Genomic DNA, 20,141 nt, shown 5'->3' with positions numbered 1-20,141 from the left:
CTCAGTCCATCTGAGGAACAATTGATAACTTCTGCACAGTTAATGCCAGGCTGAGATAAGCCATGCTGACAACAATAGTTTAGATATTTTATTAAATACATAATTCTTAACCTCACAGAATTGCCAGTTCATATTTTTTCGTAAATTTTAATTGTTTTATGGGTCTGCCTATATTAGTTTGGGAAGACCAAAAGCAGAGTAGATTGGCTGATAACTTCTCTGTCCCCAGGTCTAACAGCACAGCAGACTTTCCCACTTCTTTCTATGAGCTACAAGGAGTAATGGAGACAGCCTCTCCTCCCATCCACACACCCTCCATCTTCCTGCCCTGCCATCCCTCCAGTACCCAAATGCCCCACAGGGTCTGCTTCCACTGACAGATTCACTAGAGGAGTGAGTGGCAAGAAGTTCCTCATCCACAGAAGATTTACCAAGACAGATTTGGGACCAAACACCAACTGTCAAAAATCTAATGCAACCACAGTCTGATCTACTTACTCCATACCTTAAAAGCAGCACCGCCGTGAATAACGGATTTGATGAAAATCCCAAGGTCAGCTCCAGTCTCCCGAGATTTGTTGCCTTTTAAGCTCACACCAAGTCCAGCAGAGCCAGAATCGTTCAGAGGAATCTCAAAGGTCAGCTGCTCTGTGGTTTCTGGAGAAAGAGCACTGCAGTTTGGCTCTCCTTTCTGATGGAAAAAAATAAGGATGAAAAAATGGGTGAAAACAGGATACTTGCTGTACACACAGGCTCATGTAAGAAATACTTCTCTTTTCTGGAAAGTAGCCTGAAGAAATAACGTTACAACAAATGGTGTATTTAGTAGACATTTGGTCACATGATGCAGCTTAAAAGATGCTCTATTTAACAATAGCTAGGAATATGTCTAAAGAGAAGGTAAACTAGCTTAGTTTCACATGACCTAAAACTGATGTTGCAGCAGAACATAAAACATTTATTTTAAACACAGCTGCATTAAAAATTCAAGCCATAGAACTCTGTCTTTACATGCAGCTCACAAACTGCAATGACAGTTGTGCTGTTAAATTCCATTCCCCTCTGAAAATTGAATTACATCCTTAAAAAAATATCCCTCCCTTAAGCCTGTCTACAGAGGGAATTTGGTGAAGCAAAAGTGAGGGTGAGAATCAAAAATGCAGTAACTTATTCTGCACTAACTCCCTTTGTGCATACATTTATTCCACACAGAGGTTTTTCTGCCCTTCTGGTAAAGGCTCATTAAAGACTTTACCTGTATTACGTTACTGCTTACATGATTGCAAAGTCAAGTATCCATAGCAAGGATATCATCATAGGAAGAACAGAAAGAACTTCACTGAAGACTGTACCCAGTGGTTTTTTTTGAGTTGCATGCTGCTGGTTTTGTGTGTTGTGTTGAGCTTTTTATTTTTATTTATTTTTAAAGCAAGTTACAATCATCATTCTAAAGAAATAGATTCTAGTCTGAAATATTGCACTTCACAGAAATAAAACTAGAGAAAGGAGACTTGCTATGGTGTAAAGTGTTGAAAGAAGATGCTATCTATTAGTGTAACAGACCTTATTACATCAATTTTTATTCCACACTTGTTTCTTTAAATAACCTTAAAACAATCCAATAGCTTATTTTGTCATTTGGACATTTTCTATTATTTGTAACAGTAGCATTAAAAAAAATAAGAAAAACTGGAATGCACAAACATAAGTTGAAAAAGATTACTGAGGCCTGTTTTCAAAGGGCTTCTGTTGAGTTATCAGTCAGAAGCCCAGGCAAACATCAGCTGGGCCAATTCTTCTTTCACCTAATGAGGAAGAATAACTTCCAGGCATTAAGGTGCAGTTTATACACTATCAATGCAACTGCCAACAAAGGTGCTAGCAGTACAGATGTTTTCTCATCAGCCAAAGCAGTTCCATTTATTTTTCATTTATTATAAGCAGAAACTAGAATTTTAAAGCAACAACAAATAGAAACAGAAGCCACTAGGTATACTTGTATCCATTTCAGATGCACTTTCAATGATGAGAAGCAGCCACTGGTTTGCAGAAACTGCATGACCAGAGCGTGAGGACTACAAACCTCAGTCCCAATACACATCACACTCAAATTCTTCCCGGAATGTAGCTACATGTTATTAAGTCAATATAATTTGCCCATCTGCAAAACATAAAAATGACATAGGACTGACACTGATAGCAGTCTTGATGCCAGAGCTCACATCTACCTGTGCTACACATCTGTTTTTACTTCCCAGAAGAGGACAATTCCTTTACAGTTCTGTTACTTTTATTCATATTCTGAACACAATTTCTGAAAACCTATGAGTTCATACGTGTATAGGTGTCATGGTTCTATGCCCCGCACACTACATGATGTCTTGATGTGGAATACTGAAACCCAAAAAACATAGAACCATGACATTAGGCAATGCTGATCAACAATTTGGAGGCGTTCCTGCTCTTTCTTCAAAACAATCAGTGCAATGAGAGAAAAAAAAAATCTAACAAGCATTTTTGCATTTAACTTTCACGTGGTTTTGGAAGGAAGATTTTAGTGCCCTACCTAATTTTCCAAAACTCATGTGTACTTGTCAGAACTTTTAGGCCAGAATTACTGAAACAGCACATCCTGTCTGGATGTGGATGGAGAAAATCCTCCTTGGATTTTCTCAAGGTCCTGGACACGGTATCTCTGGCCATCCTTCAGGACAATCCATTATGCATTACTTTCCTGGTTCCCTAGGCAAGCAGTTCCTACATGCTGCTCTCCTCAACAGAAGACCCCACGCAGAGCAAGAAACAGAGTGGTGTGGACATTCCTGACAGGAACTATGGCTCTGACAGAGACCAGGAAACCCACTCCTGTGTGAAGGACCGTAGCCGAAGCAGAGGACCCAGGTTGGAGCAGAGCAGTAGTGTGAGGAGAAAGGAACTGTGAAGGAAACAATCAGTGGGGCGCGTGTCACCAAAGAGCAGTTTTCCCCCTTAGAAGCTCCATGTTTCTCACTTCTCAACTTTTCTGGCCTCCATGGGAGCCTCCACAGGCCACCCCTCAGACATACCTCCTCCTGTGCATGCTCTTTGTTACCATTCTGCTTCCTGAAGTTCTTTGAGAAACAGAAAATTTCATCATACAAAAACCTTAGCAAATGTTATTTTTATCTATCATTGGAAAAAAAAAGAAATCACTCGCCTTCCATGAAGTCCTTCACAAAGTACTTCTTGTTCAACATACTAGAATTACGTACATACGTACACATAAAACTTATAACCTCTCCTTTTCATTATTTATATTCAGTCTTATACTAAAATCAGCAAAAGTTGAATTCAAGTAATGCTGAGCTTTCTTTAACTGTACTATCAAATATTTGTTACCCATAAGCAATGCTGAATAACTTGGCAATGTCTGCACAGGGATGGTAACATTTAAGGAGATGCTGATCTAAAAATGAGTAAACTATCTTGATTCACTTAAAATTTTCATCCCCTACTCATTCTATAGCATCTGATAGCAAATGTCTGGGTGTTCAGTCTGTGACATCTCAAGACTCATTAGTACAAATCCAGGATAGAAAAACCATTCTTTTTTGTGAGAAAATGTGGATGGAAAGAGAAAAAAAGGAAGAGGAGGGGAAAAAAAGAGATGAACAGGATCAAAAACTTAATTTCATCACATGCTCCCTAAATAGTTTCAAATTATTACCCTGATGATCTTCACTTGCTCTTGAAAAGAGTGCCTTTTTAACAGTGACCAAAAAGAGCTCCAGCCCTCCTTAAGTTAACAGCTCATCACTTAACTGCTTCATTTGGACAGCTGATTTCATGAGTGATAGCCCTGTTCCTACATTATGCAAGTATGAATATTAAATGCTGCTAGTGACTCACAGAGCTGAATTCCCACTGCCTCTGTTTCACTGACGTTGCTAAAACATTATCCCAAGGCATCAATACTTTACTATAGAGCAACCTCCATCAGCTGAGTTATGGCCTGGTAAAGCAAATCTTTTCCAACAGACTAAGACTCAAACTCTATTAGAAACATTTCGTACCTCAAAAACCATCCTAGAACTTGAATTCACTCAAACAGAATAAATGAAACAAACAACACAAATACTTTTCTGGGCCAAGAAAAGTTTCTCACAGTTGAATGCTATAAATGAGTCACTCAACAATCACACCATGTATCAGCCATCACAAACGTTTCATACCTAAGCACTTCAGGAATTACATGATAATTTATCACTGACATTATACTCCTGTGTTTTGTTAAACCCTAATATGCAACTAAGTACCACACAGCTGCTGACTCATTACCCCTAAACTGAATTGGGGAAGAGAATTAGAAGGGCAAAAGTTGGAAAACCTGTAGGTAAAAATAAAGACAGCTTCGTAAGTTTGAAAAAAGCTCAGAAAAAAAAAAACCAACACATCGCAGCAACAAAGCCAAGAAAAAATAAAAACAAGTGATGCAAAACAGAACTGCTCACCATTACCCAAACAATGCCCAGCCTGCCCCGAGCAACCGCAGCCCCAGAGCAAACTCCCCTGCTTCTTTTTCCCCCACTTTTTATTAACGATCATCATGTTACGTAGCACAGAATATTCCTTCGGTCAGTTGGAGTCAGCTGTCCTGGCTGTATCACATCTCAGACTCTCGTGCATCCCCAGTCTGCTTGACGCAGGGATAGCTTGAGAAGCAGGGAAGGACCTGACCATGTGTAAGCAGTGCTCAGCAACTACCGTTTTCATAATAAATTCAGAACACACTGTAATACAAATTAATATGAAGAAAATTAACTTCATCCCAGCAAAAAACAGTATATGTGCTGCAGAAAAATGTGAGTAACTCAAGCTAAATGATAAAATCTCAAGTTCCAGGTTGCAAAGCAGTGAAAACTCAAGAAGGCCTTGAGGTGGACTGGCTTTGAAGATAGATACACTGCAACCAGTAAAAGGGATTCAAAACTCTTAAGTATTAATAAGACATACTTAACAGTATTAAGGCAGAAGAGACTTAGAATCAGTCAGCTGTGCTCTCTTTGCCCTTTCTTGGCAGGTCTTTCCTTCAGCACAGCTAAATTTTAGTTCATCAGCTTTCAGTGGTTTCCTCAATTGCAAAAAGCTCTGACACGCACATGCATTTTCCTAGTCCCCTCTGCAGCCTGGTCACATGTGTTATTTACTGCTCCACTCTCAGCTCTTGCTGCGCAAACTCCGTTTTTCATCCAGCACTCCATAGTTTCTGAGTGCTCCCATCTGCTTAGGGATGATGAGGGTTTCCTGTCTTTCTCCAGTGTCGTTTTACCAGCCCAGAGTGCAGCAGACAAAGGAAGAGTAAGAGGCAATTTTCCCACTTGCTGCACAGATTCAGCCATTAAACAGACCAGAGCCAGCAATCAAACAGAAGCAAACAGTACAGTCCTCACAAAGAAAATGAGGACAGGAGTGTTTCTGCATACCTAGGTATCTGCATGAAACTTCAGTAAAATTGATTCTGATATTTACTGGATCACCATAAAACAGACAGAAAAGCTCAGAAGAATTTAAATGAAGGTGAGAGAATAGAGAACAGTGAGTTTGATAGTTTTAAGAGTAGAAAACCCAATAATATGTACTAAATAACATTCAGCAACAGAGATGGAAAACCTTCATTTAAGTCTCGGGATACATTTGATTAATTGAGGTTCTGCCAACAATTGTATTTAATTCTTAGAAGCATGTCTGTACCTCAGGTCTCTGATCTCTTAATTAAAAGGCTATAATAAGGGATTCTTAGAACATCTTAAAATTTTACTGGCATGTAATTAAATATCACCAACTAATTCCCAATCTTCTGAAGCAAAGATAAAATATATTTTTAGTCTTCTCTTATTCCCGCAACACACAAACTGCTCAGTCACCGCTATAAACACAACTGCAACCTCTGAAAAACGTACTGTGCTCTGTAGTCTTTCCTCTGTGGTTAGTCCGTGGTTATACTCATTCAATGCTGTGTCAATCCTCCAACTGCCATGGGACATCACTTTCAATTAGTCCTTTCATTTAATCTTACCACGCCTGCTCTCATTGACCACTGCACTTTTTATCTGTGGATTTATGGTAATCTAATGCATATCTCTCACTAGAAAGGTTGCCTTATTTATCCAATTGTTCTTCTGCCAAAAGAGAAGCTTAAAAAAAAAATTAGCTCCCACTTAAGCCAGGAAGGAAATAGCATTTGTTTAACACAACAAGAGACCTTTCAGTACCTGCCCAATGCCCTTGACCAACATGCTATTATGGTCTCTCAGTATGCTGGCTGCCCCTTGCCTGGCTGCTCATTTCTGATAAGAGATGCCAACTCCCTGGAGTGCCTTTCAGAGCTGAGAGCAAAAGGCAAGAGACCCAGGAAGGTTATTTTCAAAGGCTTATGAAGGAAATAAGACATTTACATGCTTTGCAATTATTTTCTGCAAAAAACCTGCAAAAGCTAAAGAGAAGTATTTAAATGGTGGCACCACATAACAATTATTGGCAAAAAAGCTTGAAAAGAAGATACTCTCACTATTCTCTATGCTCTTTCCAAGAGTCCAGGGACAATTAAGAAACTGACTCATATAAAACATACACTGTATTTTGTCACAATCTACTAAATTCTAGTAAACTGAAGTCATTCTTCCATGTATCCTTCTTTTAACAGATGCCTTTGTAACAGCATCTTTAAAATCTGCATCTCATATTTCAATCAAAACGGTCGCTAATGGCACACCCTGCTTAGACAAGGCAAACAAAGCAATGCAAAATTGTATCTAAGTGAGAATTTTTAAAACTTCCGATTTTAATTTTATAATTATTACTATTATTAAAACATAATCACTTTTATATAATATTATACTGTATATTAATAATATAATACATTGTATGATTATATTATATATATTACACAGAACTGTTTTTATAAAAATAATATGCTTTAATTTAAAAAAAGAAATACTGAATTACTTGAGCTATTTATTCCCCTTAGGTATGTTAGGGGCCTTCTCCAGAAGCAATGCAAATGAAGGGATAATTCTTGTCAAGCCTTCTGTTCTTTGCGCCAGGAAAGAAGGGCAAATTCCTTTCGCTGTGCTACCTTCTAAAAGTGTCATCTCTTACTGACATATACTGGGAGCACAGTAACTACTTGACTATGCCTCAGTCTACAGCTCCCACTGCTGCAGGCTGCAATGAGCTAGTAACCATGTTTTGAGACACACAACCAATGGAAGCTGAAAAACTTTGAGGGGCTGCATTACATAACCTTTGCACTCTAAAGAGATGTTTGCATAGACACAATCTGCATTGATTTCTCAACTATTACAAAAGAAATAGTATCTAATACCCTTACAATAAAACACTCTCTCAAAAAAAATCTTGATAAAACCCAGGATTTTATCTGTGCTATTTATGAAGTAATTCAAAGTGGAAGATGCAACGTGTGTTCAAAATTTCCTTCTCTTTATTATGCAGAACAATTCAAGAACTGAATCTTCTGTGTTAATAAAATCCAGAATACATACATCGACCTATTTTTCTCAAGATTCTCTTACTTTGACTGCAGAGAACACAACAGGGAGTCAGTACTCTCTGGAATCACTTTGTGATTATTTGGTCATTTCTGGTTTATCAGCATTAGAATCACTGGTTTGACCCAAAACAGGTGCAGAAATTCTTAAGTCTATATCTAAGTTCCATTTATTATTTCCTGAACATAAAAAGGCAAGAAACAATTAAAAGGAAGTAATAGAAAATAAGCTCTGAATGTTAAAAACAAAAAAGACAAAATTTCAGGCAAACAAGTTCTCATTCAGGCACACAAGTTCAAGGTGGTGGAAGGAATTAATTAGTGGAACACTGAAACATAAAAATTAATCACAGTGAGCAGAAAAACATGCTTAATTTAACTTAATTCCTTCCATCCTATACAGTCTTTTACACATTACATGTGTAAAAGACTCAAAGATCAACAGCTACATTACATAAACATCACTTCTCCCAGCTTTTGTTTTACAAGTGCTGGCTTGTTCCTTTTTTCCCCCATTCTTCAAAGATCAGGATTATGCCAAGAAACTATAGAAATTGTGGTTACAAAAAACTGGTAGGCTGAAAATCTCAGAACAAATTATGTGCATGTAAAAATGTACACTATGTGCATGTCTGAAGAACAAATGCACCCAAATATTCTCAGTGCTATCATAATTGTGGCAAGTGCAATACATGGACATTTCTCTGCCTGTGTGCAGAATATGCACTGGCCTGGAGGTTCATTTAAAAAAAAGCAGCAAACAGAATCTGTAAAGAGTCTCCAAGAACTGCAGAGGGCAGTGGTATGGAATGGGTTACACCAGAGCTGCTCTCATTCAGCAGCTTTGCTTGTTTTACCAATATCTGGCGGATAGAGGAATAGAAAGAAATGATCTTGATATCATTATTAGTGGAAATGTTACTTTCAGATCTGTAGTTTTCCTACAGAAAAACAAGATGCAACAAATATGCATGATCAAAACATCATACTTTCAAAACGCAAAACAATAGCAGCAGTTTGCAGGGCATCCTTCTTACTATGATGAGAGCTGGAAAATCCAAACCAGTTAGGACAGTTTCTCTCTGTAATATTAACCATCCTCCAGAAAACAAATCACTGTTAAACAGCTTAAAATCCAAATGCACCTTACAGAATGTGCTAATCACTGGCCACTCTGCTATAATTAAGTGAAGCAAGAGCTTCCCCTGAGTTTTGGAATCAGTTCCCTGCTCAGCTGCTACGTTGTCAACAGCTGGCATGAATTACAGGGAACATTTGGCTAACTGGATAATAAGGAGAACAGCCTGTGGTTGGTCCAAATTTTACTTCACCGATCTGCTGCAATCAAAAAAATCTCATTAGATCCTCCTGGTTTTGTTTTTTCATTGTTGTTTTTCTTTTTTTTTTTTTTTTTTTTAAAGTAATACCAATGCTACAAAAATTGGGTTTTCTATTTTATTCCCTCATTATGTGCAAACAATGTAAGTGTACAACTCAGATGTTGCATGACCCAGTGTAACGGAAGCCACAATTCTCTATAATTTAATAACACTGTCTGCAACACTCACTCATTCGCACACATATCACATCTTTCTTTGCTGGTATGGTAAAGGTTTGTTACTCTGCTTTTCTGTTTGCTGGCAATTCATCAGCACAGATGACCAGAACAAAGCCCCAACCTCTGCTCCCACATAGCTTATGGCAGAGCAAATATTTGCGAAACTATGCTTTCTCCAAACAATAGATTTGTTATGAGGTAAAGACAAATTATATTACTATAGATCAACACAACCAAATGCCACCCTTCATTACCCTGTTACATTATTTGATTTGTGCCCATGCTGCCATCAAATTCTTTCCAGAAAACAATGTAGGAGCCAAGTTCAAGTGCAGCAACATGCTTGAAAGCAGTTCTGTGCATGGGTTCTAACGGGTCTAAGCTCCAGAGGTATCCTTGCTGTGGAGAGTGAGTGGATTTACTAGGTGTCTTCTCCTGTTCCTTAAAATCAGTGACAGGGAATCTAAAGAAAATATTTCTTCAGATTACATTCAAGTCCCTAGAGAACTGCTCAAATGAAGAACAAGTCTGATATAAAGCAATTACCCGACTATTGCCGAGCGTTAACAAAATTCTCATGTTTTTAGGTAAACTCTGCAAGCATGTTACATAGTCTGAGCATGCTGTTATAAATGTCCTTGAAAAATATTGGATTACCCACTGCCTCTCCTTCCAAAAACAAACATTTGAAGTGCTGGGTTTTTTGTCCTCTTTGATCAAAACAGCACTGTCATTTTCAAGTTAGGAGAGGATTAGTCTAATGAAATATCACAGCTCAAGTTGGAAACAAAGAAGCTGATTTTTATTTCAAAATTTTCACTAAGACCATTCTCAGATGTCTCACGAACCATAAGAATCATGTTAGTAACAACATCCAGTAGTTCAGTGCTATGTTAACGAACACTTCTGTCATAAGCTACCTAACAGATGATGCTGAAAGGCTTTTTAATTCAGAAGGGCTTGTTCCATAAAATTATCTAATGTGTTTCAGTATCTCACATTTGTATTATGTTGTATTTGGTTGGGATGATAAGAAACACAGAACAGTATTAGAACTCACATATCATCACTATTACTGTGAGGGCCATCACTTGTGCATCAGTCTTTGCAGAGAAAGCAATCTAAGCAAAGGTCAAGCCAGCAGGATAAATGTGGCTACTTTCTACATTTCAATCATGCCACTCAAAAGTAAGTCACCTTTTGAAAGGCAGTTAATCCTTGCTGTAGAGGCTAGAATTCAATAGAAGGCAACTGGGGAAGGTAAAAATTATAAACAGCTTTTAGATTCTTCCAGGCTACTATACCCGCATATTGCTACAGTGATTTCTGAGATAATTTGGACTACGACACTATAGAAGAATAACGTGTAATGCTGAAAGAAGAGGAGAAAAAAGAATACATACTTTACAAAAAGTGCGTTTTCCAAGTGATGAGCTTTGTAACTTAAAACCACATTTTAAAAAAAAAACCAACAAAACTTGATGAGTCACCTTTTCAAAAAACAATCTCAAATTTAGAAGAGATGGTAAAGAAATCTTAAATGTAACAGCTAATTTAGTACTCGAGTCTCAGAAATGTCCCTGCGGTTTACAAAGACACCGACACCACAGCACAGGGCTTCCTAAACAGAACTTCACAGTGACCAACTTATCTCTTTCAGGAACCACTGACAAGGAGTGTCCGACTAACCTGAGATAGGGCTCAATACACTCTGCCGTTATTCTCTTCAAAAATTACTCAGTTGGAACATAAAAGGAAGCCAAAAACAGTTTTGTTAAGACACTTCACAGTTGTCCTATTACAGGAGAACGCAGGCACCAGGAACACAAGAGAAAAGGCTCACATGACAGAATCTGAACTCCTCTACAGCTTCTCCTCCTACCAGAGGCAGTGGATGCCTTTACCTCAACAAGGCCCATCCCATAACAAGGAAACAAAACGAAAACTATCAGCAATGGTTTATGAGAAAGCATACTGGATAATTTCTGTAGAAGGTTCTGCTAACAGTGTAAAGGAAGATGCCTCCTTCTCCCTTTTTGCTTTTCACTTAAGAAAAGAATCAAGGCGGTTTTGTGTTCTTTTGAGATAAAATGAGACAAAAGCAGGAAATGCTCTCCTTCTTCCTTTACCCCAACAACTTCTTAATGAAAGGTCAAGCATAGCCATCAATCATGATAAGGAAGAGGGACCAAAGAGATGACCTTCTTTGAGGGGAAACAAGTACATATCAGATAGCACTTATACACTGATATAGTTCTCGTATGACACGCGAGACAGAAGAGACAAAAGAGTTTCATGCCCACATGGAAAAGTGAAAATTAAGCACTAGAGATAAGCTCTGGGATGTCTGATTTTCTTCCATTATGTCAGACAAATGCAAGTCAAGCAAAAGCTCACTTCCAAAATTTGTCAGCAACACAATCGAATGCTACCCCTCACTGCTTCTGCAGTTTGGCAGCCCAGATTAGAAGATTCATCACCTGGGGTCAGCCACCATCACTAGCTTGTTACTGATAAACTGCAGAACTCGTCATGCGCACTTCAAACAGCTTTAAAGTTTGTTGCTTTTCTGAAAGAGAACAATCTGCTTTCAGTCATGCTTGACCTCACTGTTACAAAATTCATTTAACATATTCCACTGTGAATGATGCTTATGAGGTAATTTCTGGGAAGAAAGTAAAACTTCTATCTGAAGTAGATAAAATCAAATATAAGTAGTTCTCCAAAGCAAGACTTGTTGACTCATCCTTTGCTAGCTTTCTCAGCCAACATCAGTTAACTTCTATCTCCTGGGCTAGTTTTAAAACACAGGGCTTCCTTTCAATACCACTCTTGAAGGAAAAAAAAGTTTACCAGCTCTCGAGGTAGAAAGGCCTCCTCCTGACGAGCCACGATCAGACAGACAGTTTCCCCTTGCTTTGTGCTCCTCAGCATAGCTACGAGCTCCTCCTGGGTCCTGCCAGTGATGTCCCATCCATTCACCTGCCAGACACAAAAGACGCCACAAAACTGTATGTTTTGTTTTTGTTGTTTTTTTTAATCATTTTCCCCTCATCTAATGCAGGTGCCATTTGTTGACTGAGAGCAAATAATTAGCAATAGCTCTACCACTGTCTCTCCTGACCCTGCAGAAGTTACTTAACCTTTTTTTCCTCCTTTTTACCATCTGTTAACGCAAGTCTGTGGTACTTACCCACCTTGCAGGGGGTTTGTGAGGCTTAATTAGTTTCTAAAGCACTTTGAAGATGAAAAGTACAAAAACAAAACCTAAGTATTATTAAAACTGTTTACCTTAAGAGCTTTTTGAGGTTACTAAGTAGAAATAACCCATTAGATAATGAAATTGTAAGCCACAATCTATCTGAAAATTTTAAAAAGTCCAATTTGAGCAAAACTGCTTTACAATGAGCACTTAACCACCTCAATATTAATCAGATTTTGGACATGTCCGAAGAGGCAATAGATGTTTTTTTTCTGAACTGATGTACTTACCTGCTTGAAGAACCTGTGAGTTAGATTTCCCTCATTCTACTGTCCCACGGACCCCTGTACACATCAACTCTTTCTGAACTGTAGTGTAAAAAACTTCTTGACAAACAGGAGAAAAGCCTTGGTACATTTTTATCAAGGTCAAGAATTTCAATTCTGTACATCAGTAAAATGTACAGGAAATACAGCATGTCTGTTAAAACCAGAGAATGATAGAATTCATAGAATCACAGAACCATAGAAAACCAGAGATCAAGATTCATGAATGCAAGTAAAATGAGCATTTATCCTAACCTCCAGGATCCTGTCACCTGACTGCAAACGGCCATCTTTTACTGCTGCACCTTTTGGTAAAATATTCTTCACAAAAATAGGACCAGGACCGTGTACTGAAGAATCCCTGGTAACCACAGTGAAACCAAGTCCTTCAGGACCTAGGAGGTCAGACAAAGAATTCCCAGCATAAGTTATAACAACCAAATGATAATCATGAAAATAAGTAATCAATGTCAGTATAATGTATCACAGGTGCTCATTTGAATTAGCTCTTAAAAACCAAAAGTAAACAAAAAGCTGTAAACATGAACCTATTTTTTGCAGAGTCTAGAAAGGAATTGTATTAATGTCAGAACATACATGCTTAAATCCTCTGGCAACAACTGCAGATGGCAATGCTTTTGGATAACCCACAATAATACAAGACAAACCAGAACTCTCATTTTAAAGAGCATACCTTTTCTGTAAGTGGTTTTATCATCACCTTGCACATTAATGTCAATAGTCATTCCAATAATTCAGAGCAATCAGAATTTCTTACTTATAAGCATAAATATAATTTAGCAGGGCTTTACATGTGAAAACTGCTGACTGCTGTTAAGAAAGCTTTCTAGTGAAGGCTTTTTGTACTTGGAAAGAAACAAGCTGAAGTGTTAATAGATAACTGTTTAATAAATAATTATGTTGTAAAATCAATATTAAGAATTATTAATTAAAGGTCACTGAAATCACCCAAGAATAGCGAGGTCCATAAAGATCTATCTTCCGGTGAGTGTATTTGCTACCTATGTAGACTAGTTTTCATATATGTCAGTATCACATTCCTATCATTTCTAAAAATATAAATTATAATTTCAAAATCAAAAACACTGCATCTAAAACGGTAAAAATTCTGAAGTAGGTTTCATAAACACAAACCTAAGAAGTTCAGAAGGAAACATGAGTTAAGTTAAAAAATAGCAAAAATTAAGAAACGACAGCTTGATTACATTCATTATGTATTAAAAGAATAAAGTTACAATTTTTAAAAAGGTCACTTCTAGCATCAAATTTAACTCCCAGACAAATCAGAGACAGAAATTAAACAGAAAATGTAAATGCTAATTGGGATTCGCTTAAGCACACTTTACTGGATTGCATAAACCTGCTGTTCCATGCAAAGACAGACATCTGCATGGAGCAGCAATTAAGAACATGTCCAGAAAAGCCAGGGTACTAACAGCAAGAAAACAGATAAAAAGATACAGTTTGCAGAAAATAAAAAGGAGAAAGACAAAATTTATGGTCAACATGAAACAGAGCATTTCGTAAATGTATTTTACAAATATCCTAACTACTGGTCTATTAGCAGATATGAATAAAAAGTAATGAAAAACAGTAGCAGAATGTTCAAACGCCTGTATTGGGAAAAGGCTGAACTAATTCTTCATTTCATATGATGTTAATCAAACACCTTCCACATAACCTGAGATGGCTTAAGATCAGTGAATTGAGATAATGCTTCTAAAATTTATAGGAAAGCTGACCATTGAGAACATTACTGTTAACCTTTTGGAAGTTTTGGAACTTTTAAACCAAAAATAACTTGCTTGTACATTCAACATCACTAGTTCAGTTAAAAGGTGAAGTATCAATGCTACAGAAAAAAAAATTTCTAAAGATTTACCTTTTTTCAGGTCTATCTTTATTTTCTTTGCATTTTTTTTATTGCCAAAGCCCATAAGGGGAGACAATGAGGGTGAAGATGGTTTTCTACCCAGACGTGGGAGGTTGGGGCTCTTAGATTGTAGTGTTGCCTGTACACCAGCATCCAAGCTGCCTGCTCCAGAAAGATGAATTGTTTTCACAGTAGGCTTCGGATGAACAGGAGGCGGAATCTTTGTTTTTGGAACTTCTTCATCATTGTGCAGAAAACAAAGGGGAGCAATAGCAGACTTCTCGTATTGTTCTCGATTATAAGGAGGAAGGACTTCCAAAATGACACTCTGAAATTTCATCGCCTGGCGGAAGATGTCCTGAGCCCTTTAAAAGACAGACACAAAGATTCACATAGCAAACCAGAAAATATGGGCAATGTTTGAAGTTGTTTACAGAGAAAAAAGACAAAAATGTATTTTAAATGTGGGCAAATAACATTACCTTCACATCTGCACGATCTCTTTTCTAAAAAGTAACCATGAAATAAGACTTCTACACCATAACATTTCCTTAAATTTCAAGTAGGCATATCACATCGCATAGGATTCCTATGGTGCTAAAAACACATCAGAGTATAAAGTAATACAATTCTCCATGCAGAACATCAGGTAGTGAAGTTCTGATGGCAGAAACTCATCAAAAGTTTGCTGTATGCTTGATGGCCCACAGCCACAAAGGTCACTTTGCTCTGGTGAATACACCTATCCTAATGAAGCTCAAGACTCCAGTTATTCTACTGCAGCATAACTGCCCCTCAAATTCCTCCATCATCTGCTGTCCGACTCAACAGCAATTAAAAAAAAAAAAAAAAGGGAGTACGGAAAGCATGGACGTGTTCAGAAGAAACATGGTGACTATAAATGGTGCAATTAAAAAAATGGTGGCATGTGATACACAAATATCTGAAGAAACATGATGACTGCTAAAGGGGCAATCATTTAAGCATTTCTACATAAATGAGTAAGCAGATGCCACTCACACTTTTGAAGCAGTAACTTCTTATAAATGTGAATACTTGGACTTAATGTCTTTATCGGTGTGCATAGGTATAGGACCAGAAATTGTGTTAGAGCATTTCATGAAACTGCTCCTCTTGACCTGATCTATGGTAACAATACAATGTTTGGACTACTCATTCATTGCAAGGCAATTAAGACACAGCTTGGCCAAAACAACTGCTCATATACAGCCTTCCCTGGATTTTGAACAACCCATGGACTCCATCAACCAAGACATTCTATGAACCTTGGATTCTGAAGGAACAAAGGAGACTTCTTTCTATGCTTTCCTTTCCCATTTTCTAAGGGTTTAACTTAAGTGAACTGAAAGTCTTTCCACACTGCAGAAGACAACTCAAACCCAAATACAAATAATAGCTAAAGGATGTTCTGGGAAAGAAAAAACCTGTTTTGAGGGGGTTTTGTTTTTAGCAACATGAAGACACAGAAGTCATAGTGAAATCTCCAAGAAAACAATCAATAGATAGAAAATAGATAAAATACAGAAAATGGATAGAAAAGCCTTGACTACGCTGAATGTACATGCAAAAGTTGTCAGAATAACTGTATTCACTGACAGGAGACAATACCAGAAGAGAAACGTTAAGCACAGAGAAGAAAGGTAGCAGGAAGAGTGTTGTGGGAAGGTATTCTATCGGATTCAGTCTTGAGGGTTAGATCTCAACAAAACTGTAACTGCACTACCCCAGTGTGTCTGCAGGGATTACAGGTTTCCAAGGACAGACCTCATCCTGATCTTAAACATCACTGCATGCTCACACCACAAGGATGTGAAGTCTTTAACTGGGTTTCTCTTGGTCCTCATCTTCATCCTTGCAAGTATCTGCTTGGCCACATTGTTGGAAAGTAATTTAATAATTCAGTCTCAGTGGATGAATATTTTAAATATATGAAAGAGAAAATGTAACATGTCCTACAAGCAAAAAATAGTGGAAATAACACAAGCCATCCTTTGAGAAAGCCTAGATGCAGTCCTCAGTGGCAAAATAACTAGCTGCACTTCAAAGAGAAAGAATAATGGATGGATAAATTTACATTTCTGGAGACCCCAAACATACACTTTAAAGAAATAAGGGAGTCAATTAGAAGAGGTGCTAGAAGCTCTGCAACACAACATAATGCAATTGAATAGATTAACAGCAAATGAAAAAGCAGACCAGTAGTTCTAATACACAAAAATATTATAAATATGTGAATATAGAAAGTAGGTTGTTGCTATTACGGCTGTAGAAGAAGCAACCATCGGGAGCAATCCTATAAAGCCACTGCTGAAAATGGAAGGAGATGTACGTAACAAACTCTATCGAAGGTTAAAAGAGCTTTTACAAAGATTATTAAGAACTGACAGATTGAAAGTAGCAAACAGATTTTCCTCTCAAAGAATCTGATGAGCCTTTCTAGGTCAGTAGTCATCAGGACAATACTACTTCATACTCACTGGAATGGCTGCAACTTGGATTTCTGCCAGGTTAGTAGAATTATGTCATGCCATATGAAAATCAAAAGGCATATTCATGGGATTAATATCAGCCTAGAAAGGTTCTTTTTCTCTAGTCATTCCCAGCAGTCAAAAACAGAAAGGATGTAGAAGGCCATTCTGGAAGAAGTACAATAGGCCATGGGACCTAGAGGTTAGAGCTTGTCCAAAGTCTTCTCCCCAGCCCTCAAATGAACACAGTACAGATGCAGTCCTCAATACCCACTTTTTTTTCTCTGATCCAAGACCACTGCTGACCACACTACTTTTCATTATAATATATGGCTCCTCAGGTGACTGATTGGACTTTTAGTCACTTTGCTCTCCTGATGACTAAGATTGTCTAAGACAACTGGTTTCTCTGCTCACGTAAATAACCCCTTCAACTCCCACAGTCTTTTGCAAACTTGGAGAAAGAGAGTGTCCTGCATTTCTCATTTTGAAGGGAAAGGGAAACCTGACAGAGAATTGGAAATTTTGCTGCAGCATTTCCAAGTGTTCCAAATAGAGTAACCTTACAGAAAAACACAGAGTCCTCAGACCTGCATACATCTTTTATGGCTTTGAAAGTCTTTGGAAAACTAGTTAAATTCTGAAGAGAATACAAAGGAGACAAGTATGTAAACAAATATGCAATTTTGAAAAAGGGAGATTTTTTTCAGGCAGTCTCATTTCAGAAATATACGTCTTCATTACAAAACTGCACAGATGAAGCAATCATATTTTCACATTTAAATTCTGAGAATCATAGTAATTTATGCAGAAATTCTCCACCTTGGCTGTAAGAGAAAAACACATACAGCATTACGTCAGGATGTTTTACCACCACTCATTCAGAGAGCAGTTATCTGGAAAACCTGTTAGGAGGAAGAAAGCAAAAAAAAAAAAAAAAAAAAAAAAAAAACAACCTACTACCAACTATGCTAGCTTTATCAAAGCCTATTTTGCAAATACTTATCCTTAAAAACAAAATTATGTGTTTGATTTTAGTCTAGATACCTTGAATGTTCAGCTTACTGTTCAGAAAGTTAAGCCTCAATTCCTTTGAGATCTCCATTGGTTTTTGTTATATCATAAACAAACACACTCAGCTGTCTAAACATATGGATTAGAAGATAAAAACAAATTACTATTTAATTACTACAGCAAATATCTGAAATTTGAGAGGCCAGCCTTTCTTGCAACAATATCCCTAATTCATAGCCAATCAAAGCAACTTGTTAAAGTAATTTGAGATGAATAGTGTCAACAGATTTCCAAAAATAGTCATAAAAGGTGAGACTTCACCTCATAACCTCAACCCACCAGTTTAGTAGTCAACATAACCCATAAATCTCAACTAATCAGTTTGACAGTACTAGCATTTCTAAAAACCTAACTGCTGAAAAAGAAACAGCATCAAAAAAAAATCTCATCACCTTTGCAAAAGAACACTGAAAAATATTCTGCAAAGTTGATTCCTTCTGAAGTTCTTTGAGGAACAAAGAAAATACACAACAACAATAGAAGAATTAGAAAGTGAAGATAACTATAAAGAAAAACAACAACCCTTAAAGTCATTTAAATTAAATAAGCAGAAAAGGTTCACTAAGGCTACAAGAAAATTCTTGTCCTCAATTTCTACCTTTTTGAGGTTTCAGAAAGAAAATCACAAAGTTTCTGCCAAACAACAATTTTATAGTCATTAAATCCAAAATAAATATCAATTTGCACAAACCATTTCAATAAACTCAGCATAGTATAAAATCCCCATCAGCTAAAAATATCAGTAAAACAGCACTCACTGTGCAAACGTTTTATCTGTGAGGTCCACATTGTTGATCTTCACAATGCACTCATTTTCATGGAAAAGCCCATCACGCCTAGATCTACTATTTTCTTCAATACCACGGATAAAAAGTCCCAGCATCCTAAATGGAGGGGAAAAAAAAACCTATCCTTATACTGCTGATACTATTTTATAGCAATCAAATACACATATTAATCTTCACTTGAGACATGACTTGAGATAGAGAAGACCATAATGAACTGCTTAACCTAAATGAAGGATTTTCCATTCTTGCTTCAATTCACAGGGGACTGTAAGATGCACCAATAAAAATTGTTGGACATTAATGTTATCCTACATGCTAGAACTTCAAAAAGCATTAAATCCCATAAGTCATACTTGGATATATGGAAGAAAACCCTGCGATCTCTGCATCTAGATAAAAAGTTATTTGTACTTTATGCAACCCAGGTCTGTCACCAAGATTAACTTGCTCCAAAGAAAAGCACAAGCAGTTTAAAATGTATTGTTCTAACTAGACTTTAGCAAAATAAACTGGCAAACAAAAAAAAAGTTTCTATGTTTGGAAGGTCTCCAAACATTTTCAGTTCCCAAAGCTGCTATTTTGATACATGACAGCAAAACCATTTATGTACCTTGCAGATCAAAACCTAAGTTTGTTCGTTTGCCTGTTTTTTTTGTTTACCATGTTCCTCACAAATTGAAAACTGAAGAATACCACAGATGTGTTAAGTGAAGAAGCATAGCTGGAGCGAGACTGTGGTGGGGCTAACTTCTGGCAGGGCTGAACTATTCTCCATCTACCTGGAGCATCTCTGTATTACAAACATAACTCAATGTAGATATATCAAATGATACCAGAATGATGTCCCAATAACACAACAGCTGCATGTTCACCAAGATCTTTTAACATCCAGTTTTATCCACTAAATTGCCATACCATATCAGCACAGACAGATGGTCTGTAGAGGCCATTTTCTACTGGTTATACTCCATAAAATATCAATGTGCAATTTCCAACTTTGCTAGCACCCACATCACCAAAACAGAAGTCTTGTATTTTTCCTCAGATTCATAACTGTCTCATATTCAATTTCATTCAAAAGATTCACAGCAAGCTATTTTAAGTGATATAATATTCATTGTGCATCTGATGTTAGATCTAGAAAGATTTTTAAATTGATATTTATATCTAAAGAAACATACTCTAAATGTAAACTTGGTTCCAACTGAACAGAATGTTTTGAAACATCTCACAGAAAAGACCCAACATATCAAGGTTATCTTGT

General features: G+C 37.2%; 1 protein-coding gene across 4 annotated transcripts in view; it reads right to left on the bottom strand.

Annotated features, from left to right (window-relative positions):
- The window catches only part of PARD3B (par-3 family cell polarity regulator beta), a 370,506-nt gene that overhangs the window by 196,028 nt on the left and 154,337 nt on the right, over positions 1–20,141 (bottom strand). For all 4 annotated transcript variants that reach the window (XM_048953007.1, XM_048953006.1, XM_048953009.1 and 1 more), the window contains 5 exons: positions 18,848–18,973; positions 14,536–14,891; positions 12,888–13,027; positions 11,958–12,086; positions 506–691 (listed from right to left, as the gene is read on the bottom strand). In XM_048953007.1, coding sequence (XP_048808964.1) covers positions 506–691; positions 11,958–12,086; positions 12,888–13,027; positions 14,536–14,891; positions 18,848–18,973 — 937 coding nt within the window. The remainder of the gene's footprint in view (positions 1–505; positions 692–11,957; positions 12,087–12,887; positions 13,028–14,535; positions 14,892–18,847; positions 18,974–20,141) is intronic.

This window comes from Lagopus muta, chromosome 8 (genome assembly GCF_023343835.1).
Source record: "Lagopus muta isolate bLagMut1 chromosome 8, bLagMut1 primary, whole genome shotgun sequence".
NCBI lineage: Eukaryota > Metazoa > Chordata > Aves > Galliformes > Phasianidae > Lagopus > Lagopus muta.
This window is presented reverse-complemented; position numbering and strand designations above follow the sequence as displayed.